General features: G+C 41.5%; 3 protein-coding genes across 3 annotated transcripts; all 3 read left to right on the top strand.

Moving 5' to 3' along the window:
• The first annotated feature begins 2,590 nt into the window (after positions 1-2,590).
• Positions 2,591-3,723, top strand: LOC140882951 (ethylene-responsive transcription factor 5-like). The gene has a single exon (XM_073289215.1). It carries the CDS (start codon positions 2,655-2,657, stop codon positions 3,489-3,491), a length of 837 nt encoding a protein of 278 aa, XP_073145316.1. The 5' UTR covers positions 2,591-2,654; the 3' UTR covers positions 3,492-3,723.
• Positions 3,724-7,057: 3,334 nt separating this feature from the next.
• LOC140878080 (uncharacterized) lies at positions 7,058-10,095 on the top strand. The gene is made up of 2 exons (XM_073281682.1): positions 7,058-9,656; positions 9,755-10,095. The coding sequence occupies exons 1-2, from the start codon at positions 7,058-7,060 to the stop codon at positions 10,093-10,095; spliced, it is 2,940 nt and encodes a 979-aa protein (XP_073137783.1).
• Positions 10,096-21,109: 11,014 nt separating this feature from the next.
• On the top strand, positions 21,110-21,529 carry LOC140878079 (uncharacterized). The gene has a single exon (XM_073281680.1). The coding sequence runs from the start codon at positions 21,110-21,112 to the stop codon at positions 21,527-21,529; it is 420 nt and encodes a 139-aa protein (XP_073137781.1).
• Positions 21,530-24,799: the final 3,270 nt, after the last annotated feature.

Genomic DNA, 24,799 nt, shown 5'->3' with positions numbered 1-24,799 from the left:
CGAAGTTCTTTGAGTCTGCAGTGCTGCTACTCAAAGTTGGGAAGCGTTCTATCTTGGGAGACACTTTGCACAATCCCGTTAGCACCTAGGCGGGGCAAAATTTGTCTTAAAGAAAAAGAGTTTAACTCTTGGCTCGCTTTTAATCGTGTGGTGGAAATTGTGCTTACATTTTGTTCCCCGAGAATATCAATTTGTCTGCAGTTTTTTTTTTCAAAATTAAGAAAAAGGATATATCGAATTGTTTAATATATTTGATGTGTGTAGCTCATTTTAATTATTTTAATTTAATTATGATATAATTATATTAAATTATCACAATTATATAAAAAGAGAAAGAGAGCCCAATTATAATATTTATTCTTTAAAGGGCACAATCAACAATATTTAGTCTTAAAAAGGCCAATTACCTTTTTTAAGGATCATTCAAATTCTTCTATAAATATATTTTCTCCATTTTTGGGTAAGTGTCATTTACATATTCAAGAGCTCTCTACTTTTGCATTTTTAAGATGTGATCGTTGACTTAAGCGTTAGTCGTTATATGGTTTTCGCTAGGTGATCACCTTAAATCCATGAGTAGCGATGTAGGATTAGAAAACAACTCAACTGTTGGGAATGCAATTAAAGTTGAAAGATGATGACTTGATAATATAAACGATATCTCCATTAATATGAGACATTTTAGATAAAGTCCAAAACAATTCATGCGAGCTTAGGACCAAAGGATAATATCATACCACTATGGATATATGTGAGTTTTATTGCTTAACATGGACCTCGTGACAATGGATTATTGAAACTTGCTTGAAAATGAATATCTCTCTTTGATAAAAATAATGTACTGTAAAAACTATTTCGACCTCAAGTCCTAATATTCTGTTTGGACAAATATTTTAAAAATATTTTTAATGTTTTATAAGTGAAAAAAATTTAAAGCATATACGTTTGGACAAAAAATTTTAAATTTTTTAAAAAATTCTTCAAGTATAGTTTTTAAAGAACATTCGAGAGATGTTTTTAGAATGGAAGACAATGAAAAAACTTTTAAAACACATTTATGTTGAAATGTTAAAATGTTTCTATAGAAAAGTTGTCCAAATACGTATTTATTTTTAAGGAAATGTTACATGTACACATTGAGTTACACATTACACATGAAATTATAAAATTATTCCTGCACTTTATTTGAAAAAAATATTTTCAAAATACATTAAAGATATATATTTATTTAATTTCATGTCCAACTTGTAATCCAAATTGTAACTCTCCGTGTACATTTAGCATCACATTTTTTTAAAAAAACCTTTTATAATTGTTTTAAAAAAACAATTTTAATAAAAGTGCAAATTGCTCAAAAATTCCCAATGCAAACATGTTTTGCTCTGCACTCCCTAGCTACTTTTTTGTACCACATTTTTTGTTAATTTGTACCACATCTTGTATGATTTTGTACCACATCTTGTATTGTTTTGTACCATATTTTATGACTAGGGACCCCAAAGCAAAACATGTTTGCATTTGGGAATTTTTGAGCAAATTGCCCTTTACAAAAACGTTTTACAAGTATTTGTCGAAATTGGAGACTAAGTTTGTTTTTGGAAAAGGAAAGCTTTTCGAAATTGATTTCCCTTTGTATTTACTATTTTCTACTACTGTTATTATTATCACGTTTAGAAATAGATTTTCTTACTAAAAATCCGTTTTTAACATCTTATTGTGCGACTCAAATTTGACGATGATATAGTGTTGGACTGGAAAATTTTGGAGGTGTTATTCTTAGAGAACTTATCGTTGTTATTGTTGTTGTATTTATATTATTATTATCATTATCAATAAAAAGAAGAAGCATAGCATAGAATAGGAGTGTAGGGAAAAAAAAAAAAATCGTCTCACGGCTGCAAAGGAAGTTGCAAGGAAAAGAAGAGAATGGAAATGATGCTGAGTATGTGGACCATTCCACTTGCACTCATTAACAACTACCATTATTATATCACAACCATATCCAAAACCACATCACTTTTGTCTTAATTGACATTTTATAATAAAAATGACATGTATGAGTTTAATTTTATGAAATAGAATTATCATACCAATAATTTCTTTGAATAAATCGATGAGAAAAAAAAATTTAATTAACAACAAAAAAACATAAAGAACCATGATTGTTTTCAAGAAGTAGAAATTTATAAGATTATTCAATGAAATAACTTTTCTTAAAAAAAATCATAGCGTTTGCTTACTAAAACGATCTTAGAAAAACACTTTACAACATAGAATTTTCAGATTTGGTTTTGCTTCTAAATGTGAAATCGCTCTAATTACTTTAAAATTTGAATTTATTTAAACTTTCCTCCAAAATTATACCTTTTGTGACCAGAATGATTCGATTTGTTTAATGAATATAAATTTATATAGTCCAATGAGAATATATAAAATAATAATAAAATTAAAATTACGCGACTGGCCCCTCGTGTGATGCTTCATATGTGCTGCGAAGGCCCTTCGCAGGAAGCCTCCTCCCCCACGGGCCACGCCCACGCACACAACACTCCAAATTTCAAACGCCTATATATCTCAACCTTCTTCACTCTCATCTTTTCCACTTCCAAGAACAGATTAAAATCCGATCTAGATTGCAAAATTCACAGAAAAAAATGGCTTCCCCACATGAAAATTCAGCTCTGGAAAGCATATGCCAGCATCTTTTCGATGATTTTGGTTTCTTGGATACCCATGCTGCTTGTTCTTCGGACTCCCAGATTTCAAGAACTTCCAGCAATTCGAGTTCTGTGATTTCTGACCTCACCTTTTCGAGCCCCAGAGATTCGTGCTCCAGTCCTGGATTTTCGAGCCTCTTTGGCTTGTGTAATGACTCCAAAGTCATAGACTTCGAAGCGAAGCCCAAGAAAAACTTCACCGAGAGAAAGCCTTCGCTCAATATAGCAATTCCTCGAACGGATAAGAAGCAATTCAAAGCGGGACTCGAACAGAATCCCGCCGAGCAGCGGCGTTATAGAGGGGTGAGGCAGCGGCCGTGGGGGAAGTTCGCGGCGGAGATACGCGATCCTAATAAGAAGGGAACCCGGGTCTGGCTCGGTACCTTCGATACGGCCGTGGAGGCGGCGAAAGCGTACGACGCGGCGGCGTTCAAGCTCAGAGGAAGCAAAGCCATACTCAATTTCCCACTCGAGATCGGGATTTCGAACCCTTGCGCGGCGACGGAGACGCCGGAAATTGGCTGCCGGAAGAGGGCAAGGGACGGTGAGGCCGCCGAAGAAAGAGAGGCGAAAGAAATCAAGAGAGAAGAATTGAGCGAAGTTACGGCAGCTGAGATTGATTTAATAGCGGCGATGCCTTTAACGCCGTCAAGTTGGACGGCGGTTTGGGACTTCGGAGACTGCCTTGGCGGCATGGGCATCTTTGAGATTCCGCCGTTATCGCCGTTATCTCCACATCCGAGTTTAGGATATTCTAGGCTCACCGTCGTATGATTTTGGGGTTGAAATTGGAATTATCCAAGGATCAAAATGCACCTGGCTCTGGAAGTCTGGGGTGATTTAGAAATTTAAGAAAGTTTCGGGGTGAAAACATGATCATAATGCAAAGAGGAAGAGTGTGACATTTGTTTATTTCTTTTTTCTTTTGTAAGATGTATTAAACCGATATTTATAAAAGTGTCAATTTCCCAAGCATTAATGTTTTAATCCTATAACAATTTACTTGCTGATGAAATTTGTAATTTCCAACTAGTTCTTCTAAGATATTGATGGGAATGTGTACAAATGTAAAAACTAAAAACATAGGAATGAAATAAAAGAAAATTCCATGGTTTGCATCGAGTGCAATTCTCGCAAGAGCATCAACTATATCATTAACCGATATTGGATAATTGCATTTCCATTTAGGATTCACTTCGTATTGTTAATAGTATACCATGAACAATCACATAAGTCATAACATAAACTTACACAATATGGGGGCTAAAATGTTTGGGTAAAATATTCGTCATTGCAAAAATTATCAATCTTTCGGCATCTCTCCGGCTGCTGCTACCACTTATAATGAAAAATTAATATGTTCATATCTTGAGATCAATTTTTTTTTTTTCCCTTTCAAGTTGTGTGTTGTCCACGCTAGGGGTGAGCATCCGGTTAATTCGGTCAGAAACCGAACCGAATTAACCGAAACCGAATTAACCGAATTGCATTTTGGTTAACCGATCCGAACCGAATTTATACTAAAAGCGATTTAATCGAACCGAATTAAAAATCGGTTAATTCGGTTAACCGATCGAATTAATCGATTTTTTTACAAAAATTAAAAAATTAAAAATTTTATAAAAATTAATAATTTAAATATGATATTTTTATCATTATAAAAATATATTGAGCTTAAAAAATTAAAATAAGAAAAATTAAGTAAAATATAAAATATAAAAACATTTAAAATATATTATAAATTTATATATAAGGCCTAATAAAAAAAATTCAAAATTTAATTATTTATAATTCGGTTAACCGAAGTAACCGAATTTTTTTTTAAGAAAACCGAAAATCGAACCGAATTAACCGATTTAACCGAAATTTTATAACATAAAAATCGAATTTCCGAATTAACCGAACCGAATTTTTGAATTGATTCGGTTCGGTCGGTTAATTCGGTTTAACCGAAATTTTGCTCACCCCTAGTCCACGCTTTATGCTTAATCTATAAGTTATAACTAGTACACGGAGTACATGCCTTGCATGTGCATAAAATATATATTATTTGAAATTAAATATTATTTTATAAACTTGAATTTAATTATAATTTTTGTTTAAATTTTAGGATAATGTGATAGTGGTTAGGATAATGAGGATAGTAGAACAAAATGTGGAAAGTTTTTGAATAAGAAATTTACTTTTTTAGACCTCCATAATTAATTAAACATATTAAAAAATTGATAAAGGATAAATTTTAAAATATATTAAAATGATCAAATATAATTTTTTTATGAGGTTTATGTATTATAATATAGTAAAGATAATGATCGAAATATACACGTTATATGTACACATATTAATGATAAATCTAACATGTAAAGACTTGAGACGTTGATTATTTTATCGGGATTTATCAACATCTCAAGTCTTTACGTGTTAGATTTATCATTATCAGGATAAAAAAATTGAATAAAAAACGGAGAAAGATTTAGTTAATGTTGTGATATATATTTTGCCAAAAGTTCTATATGTAATTCCTTTTTTACTACACAACTCCATGGTGAGGGTGTGATTAATTTTTAGTTGTTTATATTGAAATGACATTTCTTGTTTTTTTTCCCATTGATTCATTAGTTAGGCGGATCCACCATAGGACGTGGCCCCTCCGAAAAAAATAATTTTTTTTAGTATTATATTTATACATGTATTTGATATCCGGGGGAGGAAATCACCTCATCTCATAGATGACCCTAAGGTAAAGATCAATCCTTAACTAGCCAGAATCGTCCGGGGGGTCAGGTCGGGAGCTCGGCCAAGCTCTCCCATCATAATGACCAGTTCGAGTCGGGAGCTCGGGAGCTCGGACAAGCTCTCCCATCATAGTGACCAGCTCGGGTCAGGAGCTCGGGAGCTCGGCCAAGCTCTCCCATCATAGTGACCAATTCGGGTCGGGTGCTCGGCCAAGCTCTCCCATCATAATGACCAGTTCAGGTCGGGAGCTCGGCTTGGGAGCTCAGGAGTTCAGCTCGGTCCCGAGGCCAGTATGGGGTTAGCTTAGTAGAGGAGTTCATACAGTAACTTCAATGGGCTAACTAAGATGTTAGGATCAGTCATTTGTAGTGAGCTCAGGAATTCGGTAATAGCTCATCCGTCACCTTCTCTATTAGTTCTTAGAGGACGACAACTAAGTGATTCTCATAAGGGCAGTACAGTTCAGATTAAGCATCGTATTATTTCCTAAGCCAGGCTATATTGGGGCGAGATCTCAGCCGAAACATCCGGGATTATGATCCCGGGATTCTCGGTGTTGGATAAGGAAAGTAAGCGCAAGATTCGGAGCCCTCTCCTATAAATACCAGGTTTACTTTCATTATTTAATGCTAATTCTTCACTCGTATTCACACACCACTCTCTATATTTTCATTACCCTAGCATCTGACTTGAGCGTCGGAGGGGATACGCCGGAACACCTTCCGGCCCCCCCTTAACACTCTTGTTAGTGGTTTCAGGTCAGCAGCAGTTCATCTCTTATTTGGAGGAGTTTCTTCAGCTCATCCAAGGAGATCACTTTATTGAGGTATATCAATTGGCGCCGTCTGTGATAAATTTTTAGGTTAAGGCGTTGATATGGCAGGAAGAGGAAGAGGAAGAGGAAGGGGAGGAGGAAATGTGGCGGATATGACTATGGACCAGCTCAGCCAATTCATCACTCAAACGGTGCAAGCGGCCATGGGTCAGAATCCACCACCTCCTCCCCCTCCGCCTGTAGGTCAGCCAAACCCAATGGATGCAATGTGGGACGAGATCAGAAGATTAGGTCGACAGGTTGGAGGTCGGCCAGGGCCTATACAGAGAGAAAGCCCTTTTGCTTGGGCTATTCTGGATGAAGACCTCCCCGCAAATTTTAAGCAGCCTACTTTAGGGGAGTATGATGGGAGCACAGACCCGGAGGAGCATTTGGGAAGGTTAGAGAATGCGACTCTGTTACATAGGTATTCGGATGCGATTAAATGTCGGGTTTTCCTCACTACTCTAGTGAGGTCAGCTCAACAATGGTTCAACCTCTTACAACCTGGTAGCATTAGGAGCTTCAATGACTTTAGTTCAGCTTTTCTACACCAATATGCGAGTAGCAAGAGATATTTGAAGACTTCCCTCAGTTTGTTCAATATGAAGCAATCTGAGGTAGAACCTCTAAGGGAGTATGTTCAGCGCTTCAATACAGCAGCTCTGGAAGTACCTGCTGCCACTGCTGATATCTTGGTCAACTCTTTCACTCAAGGGTTGAGAGGAGGACAGTGGCAGCAAAGGCAGAGGGAAAGACAGAGGGAGGAAGGAAGAGGGTTGCAGAAGAGATGAGCAGGGTTAAAGGACCTTACCCCTACGTTCCGCTCTCAGTAAGCCTAGAGAAGGCCATGCAAATATGTGAGGATAGGCGAGCACTTGTGAGACCCCATAATGCTGAGAAAGGCCCTCGGTTACCGCCATCTGATAAGTTTTGCGATTTTTATCAGGAGTATGGGCATATCACCAATGATTATCAGAGGCTGGGTGAAGAGGTTCAAAGGATCATGTATGATAACCCTCGAATCAGAGCCAAACTGACTCGAAGGGCAAATCCTCCTCGCCATGGCCGAGCTCCTCAATGGAGGAATCAGGGAAATGAAGGAAGAGGAAACCAACCTGATCATCAAATAAGAGCTCCGCGAAATGGTCAAAAAGATAGGGTTAAGCAAATTGCAAATCATCCTCATAGGGGCATGATTAATATGATTTCAGGAGGCACTACAGATGGAGATTCAGGAAGGGCTCGCAAAGCTCATGGGCACAGATTAGAGAATTTGGAGGTAAATTCTCAGCTCAGCTGTCCTACTGATCCAAGCATTAGCTTCGGAAGAGAAGATTTAAAGGATGTGGTAATACCTCATAACGATCCCTTATTGGTTACCTTGACTATAGCCAACTATGATGTGGCTCACATCTTTGTTGATACTGGTAGCTCAGTAAACATTATCTTCAAAGAGACCCTTGATCAAATGAAGTTGGAAAGATTTGAGTTGGATCCAATCACCACGGAGTTGTATGGGTTCACGGGTCATGCTTTGCAACCATTGGGACAGATAATGCTCCCATTATCTCTTGGAAATGAAGAGCAAAGAGTAACCAAAATGGCTTGTTTCACCGTGGTGGATGCACCCTCCTCTTTTAATGGAATATTGGGACGCCCTGCCCTGAGTGATTTCCGAGCTGTGGCATCTACCTATCATCAAAAGTTGAAGTTCCCAAGTGGGAGAGAAGTGGGGGTTGTTCGGGGTGATAAGAAGACAGCTAGGTTGTGTTATGTGAATGAGGTGAATATTGATGCGAAGAAGAAGAGAAGAGAGGTAGGGATGGTTTCAGTAGGCCGGGTGCCAAAGGTGTTTGGTCAAAAAGTACTTCTGATGTCTGAAGAAGGCCATGAGAAGGTGGAGTTAATCCCGGGAGCTCAGGTTGTCAAATTAGCTGCTAATTTGAGCCCATCAATGAAGCAAATTTTGGTTGATTGCTTAAAGAAAAACAAAGATGTTTTTGTTTGGTCTGTATCGGAGCTCACAGGGGTCAGTGAAGAAATTATAGTTCATAGACTAAATATTCTTGCGGGAGTAAGGCCTATAAAGCAGAAGAAGAGACACTTTGGACCAGAAAAAGATAAAGTCATAAAAAAAGAGGTAGAGGAACTTCTTAAGGCCGGACACATTAGGGAAGTGCAATTCCCTACCTGGTTATCTAATGTGGTCCTTGTCCCTAAGAGTTCAGGCAAGTGGAGAATGTGTGTTGACTTCAGGGACTTAAATAAGGCGTGCCCAAAGGATTGCTATCCACTGCCTCGAATTGATCAATTGGTTGACTCTACGGCAGGTCATCAGTACTTATGCTTCATGGATGCATATCAAGGGTATCATCAAATTCCTCTGGTGGAGGAGGATCAGGACAAAGTAAGTTTCACCACCTCTCATGGAACTTTTTGTTACCGAGTGATGCCTTTTGGGTTAAAGAATGCAGGGGCCACTTATCAAAGACTCATGGACAGAGTGTTTGCCTCCCAAATTGGCAGAAATGTAGAAGTTTACGTGGATGATATTCTGGTGAAGTCTCAGGATGATGTGGGGCTGCTGGCCGACCTGGAGGAGACTTTCTCGACTTTGAGGGCTTATCGGATGAAGCTTAATCCTGAGAAGTGTGTATTCGGAGTCAGGGGAGGTAAGTTTTTGGGGTACATGGTTACTGAGAGGGGAATAGAGGCTAACCCTGAGAAGGTACAGGCTATCCGATCCATGTCTGCTCCCCGTAATTTGCAAGAAGTTCAGAGGTTGGCAGGGAGGATTGCAGTCTTGTCTCGATTTATATCAAGATCAGCCCATAGGAGTTTACCTTTCTTCAAAGTGCTCCGCAAAGCCAAGAAATTTGAATGGAATGATGAATGTGGAAAGGCATTTGATGACTTAAAAAGCTATTTAGCTGAACTCCCTGTGTTGGCTAAGGCAATTCCAAGTGAACCATTGTACATCTACTTATCAGCTTTGGAAGGGGCCGTTAGCTCAGTACTTATTAGGCAGGAGAGAACAGCTCAACACCCTATCTATTCCTTCTCACATGCCCTTAAGGGTGCAGAACTTCGGTATTCAGAGGTGAAAAAGTTAGCATTGGCCTTGGTTATGACAGCAAGGAAGCTCAGACCTTACTTTCTATCACATCCTATTGTGGTGCTAACCAACAGCCATATTGGGAGGATATTAACTCGAGTTGATATTTCGGGAAGGTTGGTAAAGTGGACTACGGAGCTCAGTGAGTATGATATCCAGTATGAACCAAGGACGGCCATTAAGGCCCAGGCGTTAGCTGATTTCCTTGCCGAAACGAGACATATGGAAGCAGAAGATTTGTGGAAAGTATACGTTGACGGCTCTTCTAATAGTGAAGGATGTGGGGTGGGGGTGTTTTGATCTCCTCTCGTAGAGATGAGATCAGATTGGCAGTTAGGTTGGATTTTTGAGCTTCTAATAACGAAGCAGAGTATGAGGCTGTGTTGATTGGCCTCCGAGCAGCTAAGCAAGCTGGGGCAGCTCGGGTGCACCTCTACTCTGATTCACAGTTAGTAGCCCAGCAGGTGAATGGAACGTATGAAGTCAAAAATGAAAAGCTGAAGGAATATATGAGGGCGATAGAGGAAGCTAAGGGTTTCTTTGATGAGGTATTGTTTGAACAAATTCCGAGGGAGGGCAATGAAAAAGCATATTATCTCGCCAAGATGGCTAGTTCACTTCATAACTGGAAGACCAGGGAAGTTGTCGTGCAAGTGGAATTGACACCCTCTACTGAGCTCGCACCATTAGCTCAGGAAGAGAGTGACTGAAGAAAGGAGCTCTTGGATTACATGGAGAAGGGTGAATTACCAAAGGATCCGAAGAAGGCATATCGGTTGTGTAACAACCGGTATTTTAAATACGTGAATTTGCATGCATAATTAGGAAATTTATTTATTTAAAATTTTAGATTATGGGTTAAATTATTATGTGAATTATTTGTGCATGATTTAAATTATTTAACCCATAATTAGTGATTTTTATGAATTATTGGTATTTGAGTTATTTTATCGCGTAGACGGGACCGTGGACGGACGAGATGACAAATTTCTATCCAATTTATTTCATGAGCCTTTTAAGAGCCCAAAAATACTATTTTAAATTTTATTACCTCAAAAATTTTAGTATTTAATTTTATATAATTTTAGGAGTCCGTTTTTATTCAAATTTAGCCAAAATAGTGACTTTTAATTATTTTTAAAATTTCCTTAATTATATATTTCGGGATTTTAATTTTAGTTATCAGATTTTTATTTCTTAATTAGAGTTTTTAAGTTATATATTTTATATTTAAAAACCCTTCTTAATATTTTAATTATCCTAAAACCTACTTTTAATTAAATTAAAAACCTAAACCTATTCTACCCAACCCTCTCACCCGATCACTCTCACACAGCCGCCACCCCCTCTCCTTCATTTCTTCTTCGACCGATCAGCAGCCTCCAAGAAGACTCCATAGCCCCGGTTCTTGAGGTTTTCAAGTTAAATCGTCGTCCCGTCGTCCCGGAATCGTCCCACGCGCCTACTTCTCTTCAATCTACGATGAAAGGCATGATTCTTTCTCTTTATTTTTGTGCCATATCAGGAATTATATGTGTGAATGTGTAGACATCAGATTGTTCCAAGGAATTTTCAGAAAAAACGTTTGCTTTTGGTTGATATGCACTTTGTTCATGTATTCCTTCAATCATACTCACGTTTTTCTTCCTCCATGCCTTGTACGACTGCTGGTAGGTGTTCAGAGGGTGTGTGTGTGTGGCCTGGACTCGAGTGGCTCGAGTGGTTCGAGCCAAACGAGCCCAGGAAACCACCAAATGCAGATCGGCCTCCATGGATGCACAACTAGGGTTCGAGGGAAGTGGGGTTCGGGCTCGGTTTAGGGGGTGCATGGGGTCAGGGCTAGGGACAGGTCGGGACCGCCCAGACGTGGGCTACGTCTGGGCGGCGGGGCTCTGGCCAGGGGCGGCCGGAGCTGGCCGGCCTGCTGCTCTCGGCCGAGAGGAAACAAGGGAGGGGGTCACGGGTTGAGGCTGGATTCGGGGTTTGGGCCGGGTCTGAGTGGTCCGGGTCGGGTCAGTAGGGTAGTGGGTCGGGTTAAGTTGGTCCGGGTCCGGGTTGGTGGGCCGGGCTCGAGTCTTTTTAATTTTAAAGTATTTTAGGATTTAATTGGTTTTTGGGCCAATTAATTAGAAATAAAATGATTTGGGTTCTGTTTAATTATTTGGGTTAAATTTAATTATTATTGGGCTTAATTAAATTAATTAAGTGAGTTTTTCTAATTTTTATGTGCCTTGGGGGCCCATGAAAGTTATTGGGCCAATCTTTGGGCTTTTGGGCCCATTGGGCCAGAATAGGTTGTTATTGGGCCAGAAATGTTTTGATGGGCTTTAATTAATTAATTGGGCTTAGAAATGTAATGTTGGGCTTAAGTATGTTAATGGGCCAGTATCAGTGTTAATGGGCCAGATTTAAGTAAATAGGCTTGAGTGTTAGGGCCAGCAGTCAGTACAATCCAGGATAAATTTGCATGTGTCCTGAATGTATATTTAATTATTTTTATGCATTGAAGTTATTTTTTTATATTTATATGTTAGTATGAAATTAAATTAAATATACATGAAGGACACACATTTTATTTAAGCGCATGCATTCATGAAATATTTTTTATGCATGATTTAATGTTTAAGGTTGAGCAAAAGAAAATATTTTATGTTGGAAGTTGAAGTAGTGTGACAATTTGAGGGGGATTCGTCCCCATATGTGAACTATTGAAGGGCAGTTTACTGCCAATTTAAGAGGTGATTCGTCACCGCCACGTACGTTGGTTTCCACGCTGATCAGTATTTAATGTATGATTTAAGGTTACACTATGGATACAACCATGCGATGTTAGAAAATACTTTGCTCAACAATTTATGTATTATTTATGTTATGATATTTAAGTTAATTTAAGTTGTGTGATGTCAATGATATTTTTTAAGCATGCTCATTCATGTATATGTTATGTATTAGTATTAAAGTGATTTAAATTATTTTAAACCCTTGTTATGTTAGCATGTTGGGCCTCTAGGCTCACTACACTGGTATGGTGCAGGTGAGTACGTGGAGGAGGATGTAGCTCCTACCGGCGGCGAGGACGTATGAGCAGACTGGCAGTGATCTCCCGTGACCGTTGTCTGAGTCTTTATGCATGTCTCGAATTTTTTTAGCATGTTACATTTTAATTATTTTCAGTGGTTGTGATTTGGGATATTTTATTTTAAGTAATTTTCAGTGCATGCAAAACTTTAATTTATTTCACTGTTGTCAGTATTTTATTTAACGCATGACTCAGATATTTATATTATGAAATGTTAAGTTTTCAAGTTGTTGCATTATTTTTATTCAAGTTATTTATTTTTAAATCTATTTATTCTGTGCATATATGTATGGGCATGTATGTACATATTTTTACTTAGAAAAAAAAAATTTTCCGCATATTTATTTATTAATTATAGAGTTAGGGTCGTTTCAGTTGGTATCAAAGCACGGTCCTTGGAGGGGTCATTACTGCTATGCGAGCTCAGAAATCTACGCTACCGGTCTGTAAGTTTTAAGTGTTTATAGTATGATTTACTTTTAAGGATTTAAGTTAGCATTAATTTTAAACCACTTAGTTATGCATGACGATTTACGTAAAGAAATATGTGGTGGTGCAGAATGCCTCCCAGACCGATGAACAGACATGGGGGATCTCCACCTACACCTCCACCTCCACCTCCGCAGAACCCACTTGCAGCATTGGAGCAGACCAATGCTACTTTGATGGCAGGAGTTATTGCTTTGTTAGAGCAGCAGGCTTCACGTCCCAGAATGTCCCATGAGGAGGACGTAGCTGAGCGGTTCCAGATGAAGGGGCCGAAGGAGTTCCTTGGTACCACCGATCCATTGGTGGCTGAGGGGTGGATTCGTTCTTTGGAGTCCATCTTTTCATATATGGGGATCACTGATGCGGACAGGGTGAACTGTGCGACGTATATGTTGAGGGGAGACGCAGCTCTTTGGTGGGAGGGTGCTGTCAGGGGAGTACACCTCCCTACACTGTCTTGGGCGGAGTTCAGGCATGTCTTCTACGCCAAGTATTTCACGGAGGATGTGAGGAGTCGCATGATCCGGGAGTTTATGAGTCTCCGGCAGGGGGACAGGTCAGTGGTGGAGTACGTGAGCCAGTTCGAGAGGGGCTGTCATTTTGTGCCTCTGATTGCAGACAGTCCACCGGAGAAGATGAGGCAGTTTGTGGAGGGACTGAGAGCGGATATTAAGCACGACGTACGTATGATGGACGTCGCTACATATGAGGCGGCAGTTAGTAGAGCACTGAGGTCAGAGGAGGGTAGGAGAGAGATGCAGCGAGAGCAGCAAGGGAAGAGACAGATGCAGTCGGGGTATCAGCGACCATATTCGCAGCCTCCTGCAAAGAAGCAGTTTACTGGGCCGGCTAAGGGCCCGAATCCGCAGCAGAGACCGCAGCATCAGAGGCCATAGCAGCAGAGGGGCGGGGCCCCTAATGCTATAGGTTTTCCTACTTGCCCGAAGTGTCAAAAGATGCATTCGGGACCTTATCTGTTGGGAGCAGGAGTTTGTTACCACTGCAGAGAGCCAGGGAATCAGATAGCTAACTACCCGAGGAAGAAGAACACGGCTGGTAGAGTGTTCGTCATGCAGGCGGAGGAGGCAGACCCAGACACCTACTTGATCACCGGTATACCTTATCCCTAGAATTTTATAATTTTCCCTTTAGTTAAGAATCTCGTTTTCTTGCGAAATTGTTGTTATTTGGGTTATCTATCTGCATGTTAGAATAAGAAGCATGTTTTACTTGTGATTAGAATTAAGGGTTATTAGTGTCTTGTTGGGGGAAAGTTTAGTAGTGACATGAAATTGTTGGGATTCTTCTGCGTGCAGGGAGAATTCTAGTTGGAGGTAACTCCACGTTTGCGTTGCTAGATTCAGGGGCTACGCATTCGTTTATCTCCCTAGAGTTCATCAGACGGATAGGCATCACAACGGAGATTGCCAACAGTGGTTATGATGTCACTATGCCGTCAGGACAGATTATTACTACCTCTAGTGTCATCCGAGAGCTGGAGTTAGAGCTACAGGGACACTCCATTCGCGCAGATGTAGTGGTTTTGCCGTTAAGCGGCTTTGATTTGATATTGGGTATGGACTGGTTGACAGTCAATGGAGCTTCGATTGATTTTCGTCGGAGGTCAGTGTCAGTGAAACCGTCAGGAGGCGACCCGTTTACTTTCCATGCATCTCAGAGCAGTGATTTTCCTCAGGTGATATCTCTTATTCAGGCGAGGAAGTTGTTGAGACGGGGTTGCCAGAGGTTTCTAGCGAGTATTGTCACGGCCTCAGAACCATCTAGCAGATCATTATCAAAGATAGAGGTGGTTCGTGACTTTCCAGATGTCTTTTCGGAGGATGTTGCAGGAATTCCACCAGTGAGAGATGTGGAGTTCAGCATTGACTTAGTGCCAGACACCGTGGCTATCTCTAAGGCACCATACAGACTTGCTCCTACCGAGATGAAAGAGTTGAAGGAGCAGATACAGGAATTATTAGAGAAAGGCTTTTTTCGTCCTAGCTTTTCTCCATGGGGAGCTCCAGTGTTATTTGTGAAGAAGAAGGATGGCAGTATGAGACTGTGCATTGATTATCGAGAGCTCAATAGGGTCACAGTGAAGAATAAGTATCCCCTGTCGAGGATAGAGGATTTATTTGATCAGTTGCAGGGAGCTTCAGTGTTCTCCAAGATCGACCTGCGATCTGGTTATCATCAGCTGCGTGTTAGAGATGCAGATGTGTCCAAGACTGCTTTTCGGACACGGTATGGGCATTACGAGTTCCTAGTGATGCCATTTGAGATGACCAATGCTCCAGCGGTTTTCATGGATCTCATGAACCGCGTTTTTCAACCGTATATAGATCAGTTCATCATAATCTTCATTGATGATATCTTGATCTACTCTAGGAGCATTGAGGAGCATAGACAGCATCTACAGACAGCCTTGCAGACTTTGAGGGAGCATCGTTTGTATGTCAAGTTCAGCAAGTGCGAGTTTTGACTCGAGCAGGTGGCATTTCTTGGCCACATTATTTCGAGAGATGGGATTGCAGTTGATCAGTCGAAGGTTGAGGCAGTGCAGAATTGGGGTATTCCGAAGAATGCTTCGGAGATTCGCAGTTTCTTGGGTTTGGCAGGATATTATAGGAAGTTCATCAAGGGTTTTTCCTCTATTGCAGTACCCTTGACTTCCTTAACCAAGAAGAACGCAAAGTTTATCTGGAGTTCAGACTGTCAGAGGAGCTTCGATCAGTTGAAGGAAGCACTCACTACTGCACCGGTGTTAGCGGTGATAGTACCACACGAGGAGCTAGTGGTGTACACCGACGCGTCTAAGCTGGGTTTAGGCGCAGTACTTATGCAGTGTGGTAAGGTTATTGCTTATGCATCGAGGCAGTTGAAGATTCACGAGCAGAACTACCCGACACATGATTTGGAGTTAGCAGCAGTGGTCTTCGCTTTGAAAATCTGGAGGCACTATCTGTATGGCGAGAAGTGCAAGATTTTCACGGATCACAAGAGCCTCAAGTACTTCTTCACTCAGAAGGAGTTGAACATGAGGCAACGAAGATGGTTGGAGTTAGTGAAGGATTATGATTGTGACATTAGCTACCATCCAGGTAAAGCTAATGTAGTGGTCGATGCTTTGAGTCGGAAGTCGTCAGTGGTATCGTGTTTGTCAGTGCAGTTACCACTGCAGAGCGAGATTCAGAGGTTTGATTTGGAGTTTTACTCGAGTGGTCATGCACCGAGCTTGTCAGTGTTGACGGTGCAGCCGATTCTGTGAGATCGGATCAGATTTGGACAGACTACTGATGAGGAGTTACAGCGTTGGAGGCAGAGAGATGAGGCCAAGGGTGGCCGTCTTTATACAGTTGTGGATGACATTGTTCAGTACTGTGGTAGGATGTGGGTATCGAACGTCGATCAGTTGAGAGCTGAGATTTTAGCAGAGGCTCACACATCTCCGTACTCCATTCACCCCGGAAGTACGAAGATGTACAGAGATTTGCAGCTATTGTATTGGTGGCCCGGGATGAAGAGAGACATCGGGAGAGTGGTGTCAGAGTGCTTGACTTGTCAGCAAGTCAAGGTAGAGCATCAGCGTCCAGCAGGACTTCTTAGACCTCTTCCTATTCCGAAATGGAAATGGGAGAATATTACGATGGACTTTGTGGTTGGCTTACCGAGGAGTGCCAGAGGTTGCACAGCGATTTGGGTGATTGTGGATAGACTCACCAAGTCAGCTCATTTCTTGTCGGTGAGGACTACTTACTCATTGACACAGTATGCAGAGCTTTACATCAAGGAGATTGTTAGGTTGCATGGCATACCAGTGTCGATTGTGTCAGACAGAGATCCGAGATTCACATCCGCGTTTTGGAAGAGTCTGCACACAGCTTTGGGGACTAGAATTTTTTTCAGCACAGCATTCCATCCCCAGACAGATGGTCAGTCTGAGAGAGTGATCCAGGTTCTCGAGAATCTTCTGAGGGCTTGTGTCATCGATTTTCAGGGCTCGTGGGAGACTAGACTGCCATTAGTGGAGTTTACCTATAACAACAGTTTTTAGTCGTCTATAGGTATGGCTCCTTATGCAGCATTGTATGGGAGGAGATGCAGGTCTCCTGTGCATTGGGATGAGGTTGGTGAGAGGATTTTACTTGGTCCTGAGATTGTGCAGCAGACAGCTGACATTGTGACTCAGATTCGGGATCGCATGAGGACTGCTCAGAGTCGTCAGAAGAGTTATGCAGATACTCGACGACGAGATTTGGAGTTCGCTGTAGGTGATCACGTATTCCTGAAGGTGTCACCTATGAAGGGAGTAGTGCGATTTGGCCGGAGAGGCAAGCTTAATCCGAGGTATATAGGGACATTCGAGATCTTGGAGAGAATTGGCACGTTGGCTTGCCGTTTAGCTTTACCACCAGGGCTAGCGGCAGTGCACAACGTTTTCCATGTATCCATGCTTCGAAGATATGTCTCCAACCCGTCGCATGTGTTGGATTTTGAGCCTCTTCAGTTGACACCGGAGTTAGCATTTGAGGAGAGGCCTATACGGATCTTGGCTAGGGAGGAGCGGAGGCTTAGGACGCGTGTCATACCGATGGTCAGAGTCCAGTGGCTGAATCACTCGGAGGAGGAAGCTACTTGGAAGACCAAGGCAGATATGAGGACTCGCTACCCGGAGTTGTTCGGGTAAGTACTTTAATTTCGAGGACGAAATCCAATTTAAGGAGGGGAGAATTGTAACAACCGGCATTTTAAATACGTGAATTCGCATGCATAATTAGGAAATTTATTTATTTAAAATTTTAGATTATGGGTTAAATTATTATGTGAATTATTTGTGCATGATTTAAATTATTTAACCCATAATTAGTGATTTTTATGAATTATTGGTATTTGAGTTATTTTATCGCGTAGACGGGACCGTGGACGGACGAAATGATAACTTTCTATCCAATTTATTTCATGAGCCTTTTAAGAGCCCAAAAATACTATTTTGAATTTTATTACCTCAAAAATTTTAGTATTTAATTTTATATAATTTTAGGAGTCCGTTTTTATTCAAATTTAGCCAAAATAGTGACTTTTAATTATTTTTAAAATTCCCTTAATTATATATTTCGGGATTTTAATTTTAGTTATCAGATTTTTATTTCTTAATTAGTGTTTTTAAGTTATATATTTTATATTTAAAAACCCTTCTTAATATTTTAATTATCCTAAAATCTACTTTTAATTAAATTAAAAACCTAAACCTATTCTACCCAACCCTCTCACCCGATCACTCTCACACAGCCGCCACCCCCTCTCCTTCATTTCTTCTTCGACCGATCAGCAGCCTCCAAGAAGACTCCATAGCCCCGGTTCTTGAGGTTTTCAAGTTAAATCGTCGTCCCGTCGTCCCAGAATCATCTCACGCGCCTACTTCTCTTCAATCTACGGTGCAAGGCATGATTTTTTCTCTTTATTTTCGTGCCATATCAGGAATTATATGTGTGAATGTGTAGACATCAGATTGTTCCAAGGAATTTTCAGAAAAAACGTTTGCTTTTGGTTGATATGCACTTTGTTCATGTATTCCGTCAATCATACTCATGTTTTTCTTCCTCCATGCCTTGTACGACTGCTGGTAGGTGTTCAGAGGGTGTGTGTGTGTGGCCTGGACTCGAGTGGCTCGAGTGGTTTGAGCCAAACGAGCCCAGGAAACCACCAAGTGCAGATCGGCCTCCATGGATGCACAGCTAGGGTTCGAGGGAAGTGGGGTTCGGGCTCGGTTTAGGGGGTGCATGGGGTCAGGGCTAGGGCCAGGTCGGGACCGCCCAGACGTGGGCTACATCTGGGCGGCGGGGCTCCGGCCAGGGGCGGCTGGAGCTGGCTGAAAGCAGGCCGAGAAGGCCTGCTGCTCTCGGCCGAGAGGAAGCAAGGGAGGGGGTCACGGGTTGGGGCTGGATTCGGGGTCTGGGCCGGGTCTGAGTGGTCCGGGTCGGGTCAGTAGGGTAGTGGGTCGGGTTAAGTTGGTCCGGGTCCGGGTTGGTGGGCCGGGCTCGAGTCTTTTTAATTTTAAAGTATTTTAGGATTTAATTGGTTTTTGGGCCAATTAATTAGAAATAAAATGATTTGGGTTCTATTTAATTATTTGGGTTAAACTTAATTGTTATTGGGCTTAATTATATTAATTAAGTGAGTCCTCTAATTTTTATGGGCCTTGGGGGCCCATGAAAGTTATTGGGCCAGTCTTTGGGCTTTTGGGCCCATTGGGCCAGAATAGGTTATTATTGGGCCAGGAATGTTTTGATGGGCTTTAATTAATTAATTGGGCTTAGAAATGTAATGTTGGGCTTAAGTATGTTAATGGTCCAGTCTCAGTGTTAATGGACCAGATTTAAGTAAATGGGCTTGAGTGTTAGGACCAGCAGTCAGTACAATCCAGGATAAATTTGCATGTGTCCTGAATGTATATTTAATTATTTTTATGCATTTAAGTTATTTTTTTATATTTATATGTTAGTATGAAATTAAATTAAATATACATGAAGGACACACATTTTATTTAAGTGCATGCATTCATGAAATAATTTTTATGCATGATTTAATGTTTAAGGTTGAGCAAAAGAAAATATTTTATGTTGGAAGTTGAAGTAGTGTGACAATTTGAGGGGGATTCGTCCCCATATATGAACTATTGAAGGGCAGTTTACTGCCAATTTAAGAGGTGATTCGTCACCGCCACGTACGTTGGTTTCCACGCTGATCAGTATTTAATGTATGATTTAAGGTTACACTATGGATACAACCATGCGATGTTAGAAAATACTTTGCTCAACAATGTATGTATTATTTATGTTATGATATTTAAGTTAATTTAAGCTGTGTGATGTCAATGATATTTTTTAAGCATGCTCATTCATGTATATGTTATGTATTAGTATTAAAGTGATTTAAATTATTTTAAACCCTTGTTATGTTAGCATGTTGGGCCTCTAGGCTCACTACACTGGTATGGTGCAGGTGAGTACGTGGAGGAGGATGTAGCTCCTACCGGCGGCGAGGACGTATGAGCAGACTGGCAGTGATCCCCCGTGACCGTTGTCTGAGTCTTTATGCATGTCTCGAATTTTTTTAGCATGTTACATTTTAATTATTTTCAGTGGTTGTGATTTGGGATATTTTATTTTAAGTAATTTTCAGTGCATGCAAAACTTTAATTTATTTCACTGTTGTCAGTATTTTATTTAACGCATGACTCAGATATTTATATTATGAAATGTTAAGTTTTCGAGTTGTTGCATTATTTTTATTCAAGTTATTTATTTTTAAATCTATTTATTCTGTGCATATATGTATGGGCATGTATGTACATATTTTTACTTAGAAAAAAAAAATTCCGCATATTTATTTATTAATTATAGAGTTAGGGTCGTTTCAGGTTGAAACAGAGGAGTCTCCGCTTTGTGATGATGGAGGGAGTTCTTTATAAGAGGTCATTTGTCGGACCTCTTCTCAAGTGTTTAGGCCCCAAGGAAGCTCATTATGTCCTAAAGGAGATACACGAGGGGTGTTGTGGCAATCATTTAGGGTCTTATTCTCTAGCCCGTAAGGTTCTCTTGGCGGGATATTTTTGGCCCACTATTCTGAAAGATGCCATAACTTTGGTGACTTCTTGTGATAGTTGTCAAATACATAGTAGACTTCAGAACCAACCAGCAGCATTAATGAAAGGGATAATAGCAGCATGTTCTTTCGATCAATGGGGAATTGATATTGTGGGTCCTTTCCCTCCAGCCCCAGCTCAAAAGAAATTCTTGCTGGTTGCTATTGATTACTTCTCTAAATGGGTTGAGGCAGATGCTTTAACTCGAATTACTGAAGGGAAAGTCTTGAAATTTCTGTGGAAGAATATTGTGTGCAGATTTGGAGTACCACGTAAGCTCATATCTGACAATGGGAGGCAGTTTCAAGGGGCTCGAGTGCAAGCTTGGTGTAAAGAAATGAAAATTCAGCAACACTTCACATCTGTCCATTATCCTCAGAGTAATGGTCAGGTGGAGGTGACTAATAGGTCTTTGGTGCAAAGCTTGAAGACGCGTTTGGGCCAAGCCCAGGGAAATTGGGTGGAAGAGCTTCCTAGTGTGTTATGATCATATCGTACCACACCAAGAATGGGAACTGGAGAGACTCCATTTAGTATGGTGTACGGAAATGAGGCCGTCCTGCCAGTAGAAATTGGAGAGGAGTCGGCTCGGATCATTTTCTATGATGAAGAAAATGGAAAGAGGAGGATGGAAGACTTAGACTTTTTGGGTGAAAAGAGAGAAGCTGCTGCTATCAGGATTGAGGCATACAAGAACAGGATAGCTCGGTCCTATAATCGTCGAGTGCGCAGGAAGGGTTTCCAGGTAGGAGATTTGGTGCTGAGAAAAGTTCAGGAGGTGGCTGTAGGGAAGCTCGACCCTAAATGGGAAGGACCATACAAGGTGGTGATGAGGCTCAGTTCGGATGCTTATTACTTGGAGGATTCAAAAGAAAAGATGTTGAAGAGACCTTGGAGCGCTTATAATTTACGCAAATATTATTCTTAAATGTTGCAAGTTCAATTTTCCTTTAAGTTGTAATTCATGCAAGCTACCTTCTACGTTTATCTATAAGCAGTTATTTTTTCAGAAATATTGATGTAAATGTGCCTCAGCTCATCACCTTAGTCACGCTTCTTAAGCCCCTGACTTTGGTTCAGCTCATCACCTTAGTCACGCTTCTTAAGCCCCTGACTTTGGTTCAGCTCATCACCTTAGTCACGCTTCTTAAGCCCCTGACTTTGGTTCAGCTCATCACCTTAGTCACGCTTCTTAAGCCCCTGACTTTGGTTCAGCTCATCACCTTAGTCACGCTTCTGAAGCCCCTGACTTTGGTTCAGCTCATCACCTTAGTCACGCTTCTTAAGCCCCTGACTTTGGTTCAGCTCATCACCTTAGTCAAGCTTCTTAAGCCCCTGACTTTGGTTCAGCTCATCACCTAGTCACGCTTCTTAAGCCTCTGACTTTGGTTCAGCTCATCACCTTAGTCACGCTTCTTAAGCCCCTGACTTTGGTTCAGCTCATCACCTTAGTCACGCTTCTTAAGCCCCTGATTTTGGTTCAGCTCATCATCTTAGTCACGCTTCTGAAGCCCCTGACTTTTGTTTAGCTCATCATCTTAGTCACGCTCCTTGAGCCCCTGACTTTGGTTCAGCTCATCACCTTAGTCACATTTTAACTTAGGCACATTTAGTTCTTGGAGCAGAGAAAGATCAGGTCGGGAGCTCATATAAGCTTTCGAATAACATCATTCAGGTCAGGTCGGGAGTTTATATAAGCTTTCGGATAACATCATTCAGGTCAGGTCGGGAGCTCATATAAGCTTTCGGATAACATCATTCAGGTCAGGTCGGGAGCTCATATAAGCTTTCGGATAACATCATTCAGGTCAGGTCGGGAGCTCATATAAGCTTTCGGATAACATCATTCAGGTCAGGTCGGGAGCTCATATAAGCTTTCGAATAACATCATTCAGGTCAGGTCGGGAGCTCATATAAGCTTTCGGATAACATCATTCAGGTCAGTTCGGGAGCTCATATAAGCTTTCGGATAACATCATTCAGGTCAGGTCGGGAGCTAATATAAGCTTTCGGATAACATCATTCAGGTCAGGTCGGGAGCTCATATAAGCTTTCGGATAACATCATTCAGGTCAGGTCGGGAGCTCATATAAGCTTTCGGATAACATCATTCAGGTCAGGTCGGGAGCTCAGTCAAGCTCTCGGGCAACATTAGTCAGGTCAGGTCGGGAATTTATTCAAGCTTTTTGGGTAACATAAGGAGGGTCAGGTCGGGGAGCTCAGCTCAGCTTGGTTCAGATCAGCTCACCTTTGGGAGTTAGTTAATTTTTAAGCATTTATTTTGCCTCCCTTCAGGAGCTCAGCTCAGCTCACCTTCGGAAGTTAGTTAATTTTTAAGTATTTATCTTGCCTCCCTTCAGGAGCTCGGTCACCTTAGGGAATTCAGCTCGGCTACTTAGAGATCAGCTCAGCTCAATGCCTTTCGGGTGTTGGTTTATTTTTAAGTGGTTATTTTACCTCCCTTTAAGGAGCTCAGCTCGGCCGCCTAGAGGTAAGCTCAGCTCAACGCCTTTTGGGTGTTCGTTTATTTTTAAGTGTTAATTTTGCATCCCTCCAGGGAGCTCGGCTCAGCTCATTTTGAGGTGTTAGTAATCGCAACTCAAATTGTGATAACCTAAAAGAATAATAATAGAACTGAGTTCGCATAATCTGACAAAAATCTAAGTGTTTACACCAGCAAATATACAAAACTTAATTGTTCTCATTTTCACCCTCCCCCTCTTTATCCTCTTCGCCTGTGGCGGAGCTCAGGGCACACTTCTCCATATTCAAAAAGTCAAGGGGAGTCCCTTCAGGAGGGTAGCCGGCCTCCTGAAATTGCTTGGTGCATCCTTCAAAACCTATAGCCAGATAGCCATAAGCTTTTTCAGCGATGGTGTCCATGAACTCCTCTGATTCCATGAAAGCCGCCTTGAATCCCTCTACTCCTTTTGCTAGCTCGGCCCGAGCTCCCTCTAGTTCCTGGGTAGCTTGGCCAAGCTGATCTTGAGATCCTTTGAGCTCCCCCTGCAGAGCCTCCTTTTGAACTTCGAAGATCCGAAGGTCATTTTGATACTTCAGCCTCTTCGCTTGGAAGCCCATCCGCATCTCCTCCATCTGAGCTCGGAGGTTGGCCGCCTCTTTTTCATGAGAAAGGTTAAGGTCCTCTAGCTTCGGGTTCAGCTCAGCAACATGCGCTTCATAACCCCTGGTGTCCCTAATGAGTTGCTTCCTAGCAATGGAAGCTCGGAGAGACACCTCGACATTTAGGGCGGTAGCCTAAAAAAAAAAAAAACGAGGTTAGAAGATGGGGGTAAAAATGCTAAGCATAAGGTATGTAGAATTCAGATCACCTCAGCGGAAGCAGTGTTTGAACGCTGCATGAGCTCAGCCCAGCCAAGGCTCTTAACATAATCGGCATCGGCTTGAGAAAGCATGTCCCGAAGAACTGAGCCGGCAGTTGGAGTCGGGCCCACTCCCACGATTCGGAGCTCATCGTGATACATGTCAAAAAAATTGGATCGACACCGCACCACGGGGGTTTGGGGTTTCTCTGACCTGAACTGCCTAAGGGGAATCACCTCGGGAATGCTAGATTTCCCAGAATCCAGCTCCACCACCTCGGGGTGGGGACTCGATGTAGCGCACCTTTTTGAACCCTTAGAAGGGGCAGATGAAGGCTCAGATGTGGTAGCAGCTCGGGGCGAAGGGGCCTTTGATTTGGCTGAGCTCCCTTCGGCCTTGCCCCCCGATGGGGCAACTGTCTTCTTTTTCTCGAAAATTATCTTCAGGGCAGCGTCCATAACTCTTTTTTCTGGGAAAAGAGGAGGGAAGGTCAGTTAAATGGTAATAATGTTAATAAATGGGAGCAAGGCCGGGGGAAGGTCCATACCTAAATTGTTGCGGACAGAAACATCTGCCGAGCTGAGCCCGTGGTGGCAGAGCAGATCTTCTGCCATAAGGGCAGAAATATCGAAGCACCTTCCCCCTATGGCCCTTTGGGCTCCTGTGAACAATTCTCCCTGTCGGAAGCCCGGGGCAAGAACAGGCAAGAGGGGGAGAGTGTCCCTCCATCGGGAGCATATATCCCAATCGTCAGTGGGGTGAACAAAAAATAAAGAGTTCTTCCAATTTTTGTTGGAACTAGGAGAGCCCTTGAAAAATTTACAATTGGGTCGACATGAAAAATAAAAAGGGCCCTCCTCCGAACGCTTGGGGA

Source organism: Henckelia pumila, chromosome 2 (genome assembly GCF_033568475.1).
Source record: "Henckelia pumila isolate YLH828 chromosome 2, ASM3356847v2, whole genome shotgun sequence".
NCBI classification, from domain to species: domain Eukaryota; kingdom Viridiplantae; phylum Streptophyta; class Magnoliopsida; order Lamiales; family Gesneriaceae; genus Henckelia; species Henckelia pumila.
The sequence above is the reverse complement of the archived record's forward strand: the minus strand, read 5'-3'. Positions and strand labels throughout refer to the sequence as shown.

Bases quoted from the DNA above. Each gene is read 5' to 3' on its own strand.
- LOC140882951 (XM_073289215.1), top strand. From the start codon at position 2,655: ATGGCTTCCCCACATGAAAATTCAGCTCTGGAAAGCATATGCCAGCAT.
- LOC140878080 (XM_073281682.1), top strand. From the start codon at position 7,058: ATGAGCAGGGTTAAAGGACCTTACCCCTACGTTCCGCTCTCAGTAAGC. The intron at 9,657-9,754 runs GTGAAGGATGTG...ATAACGAAGCAG, and splicing joins CGTTGACGGCTCTTCTAATA to AGTATGAGGCTGTGTTGATT.
- LOC140878079 (XM_073281680.1), top strand. From the start codon at position 21,110: ATGGGAACTGGAGAGACTCCATTTAGTATGGTGTACGGAAATGAGGCC.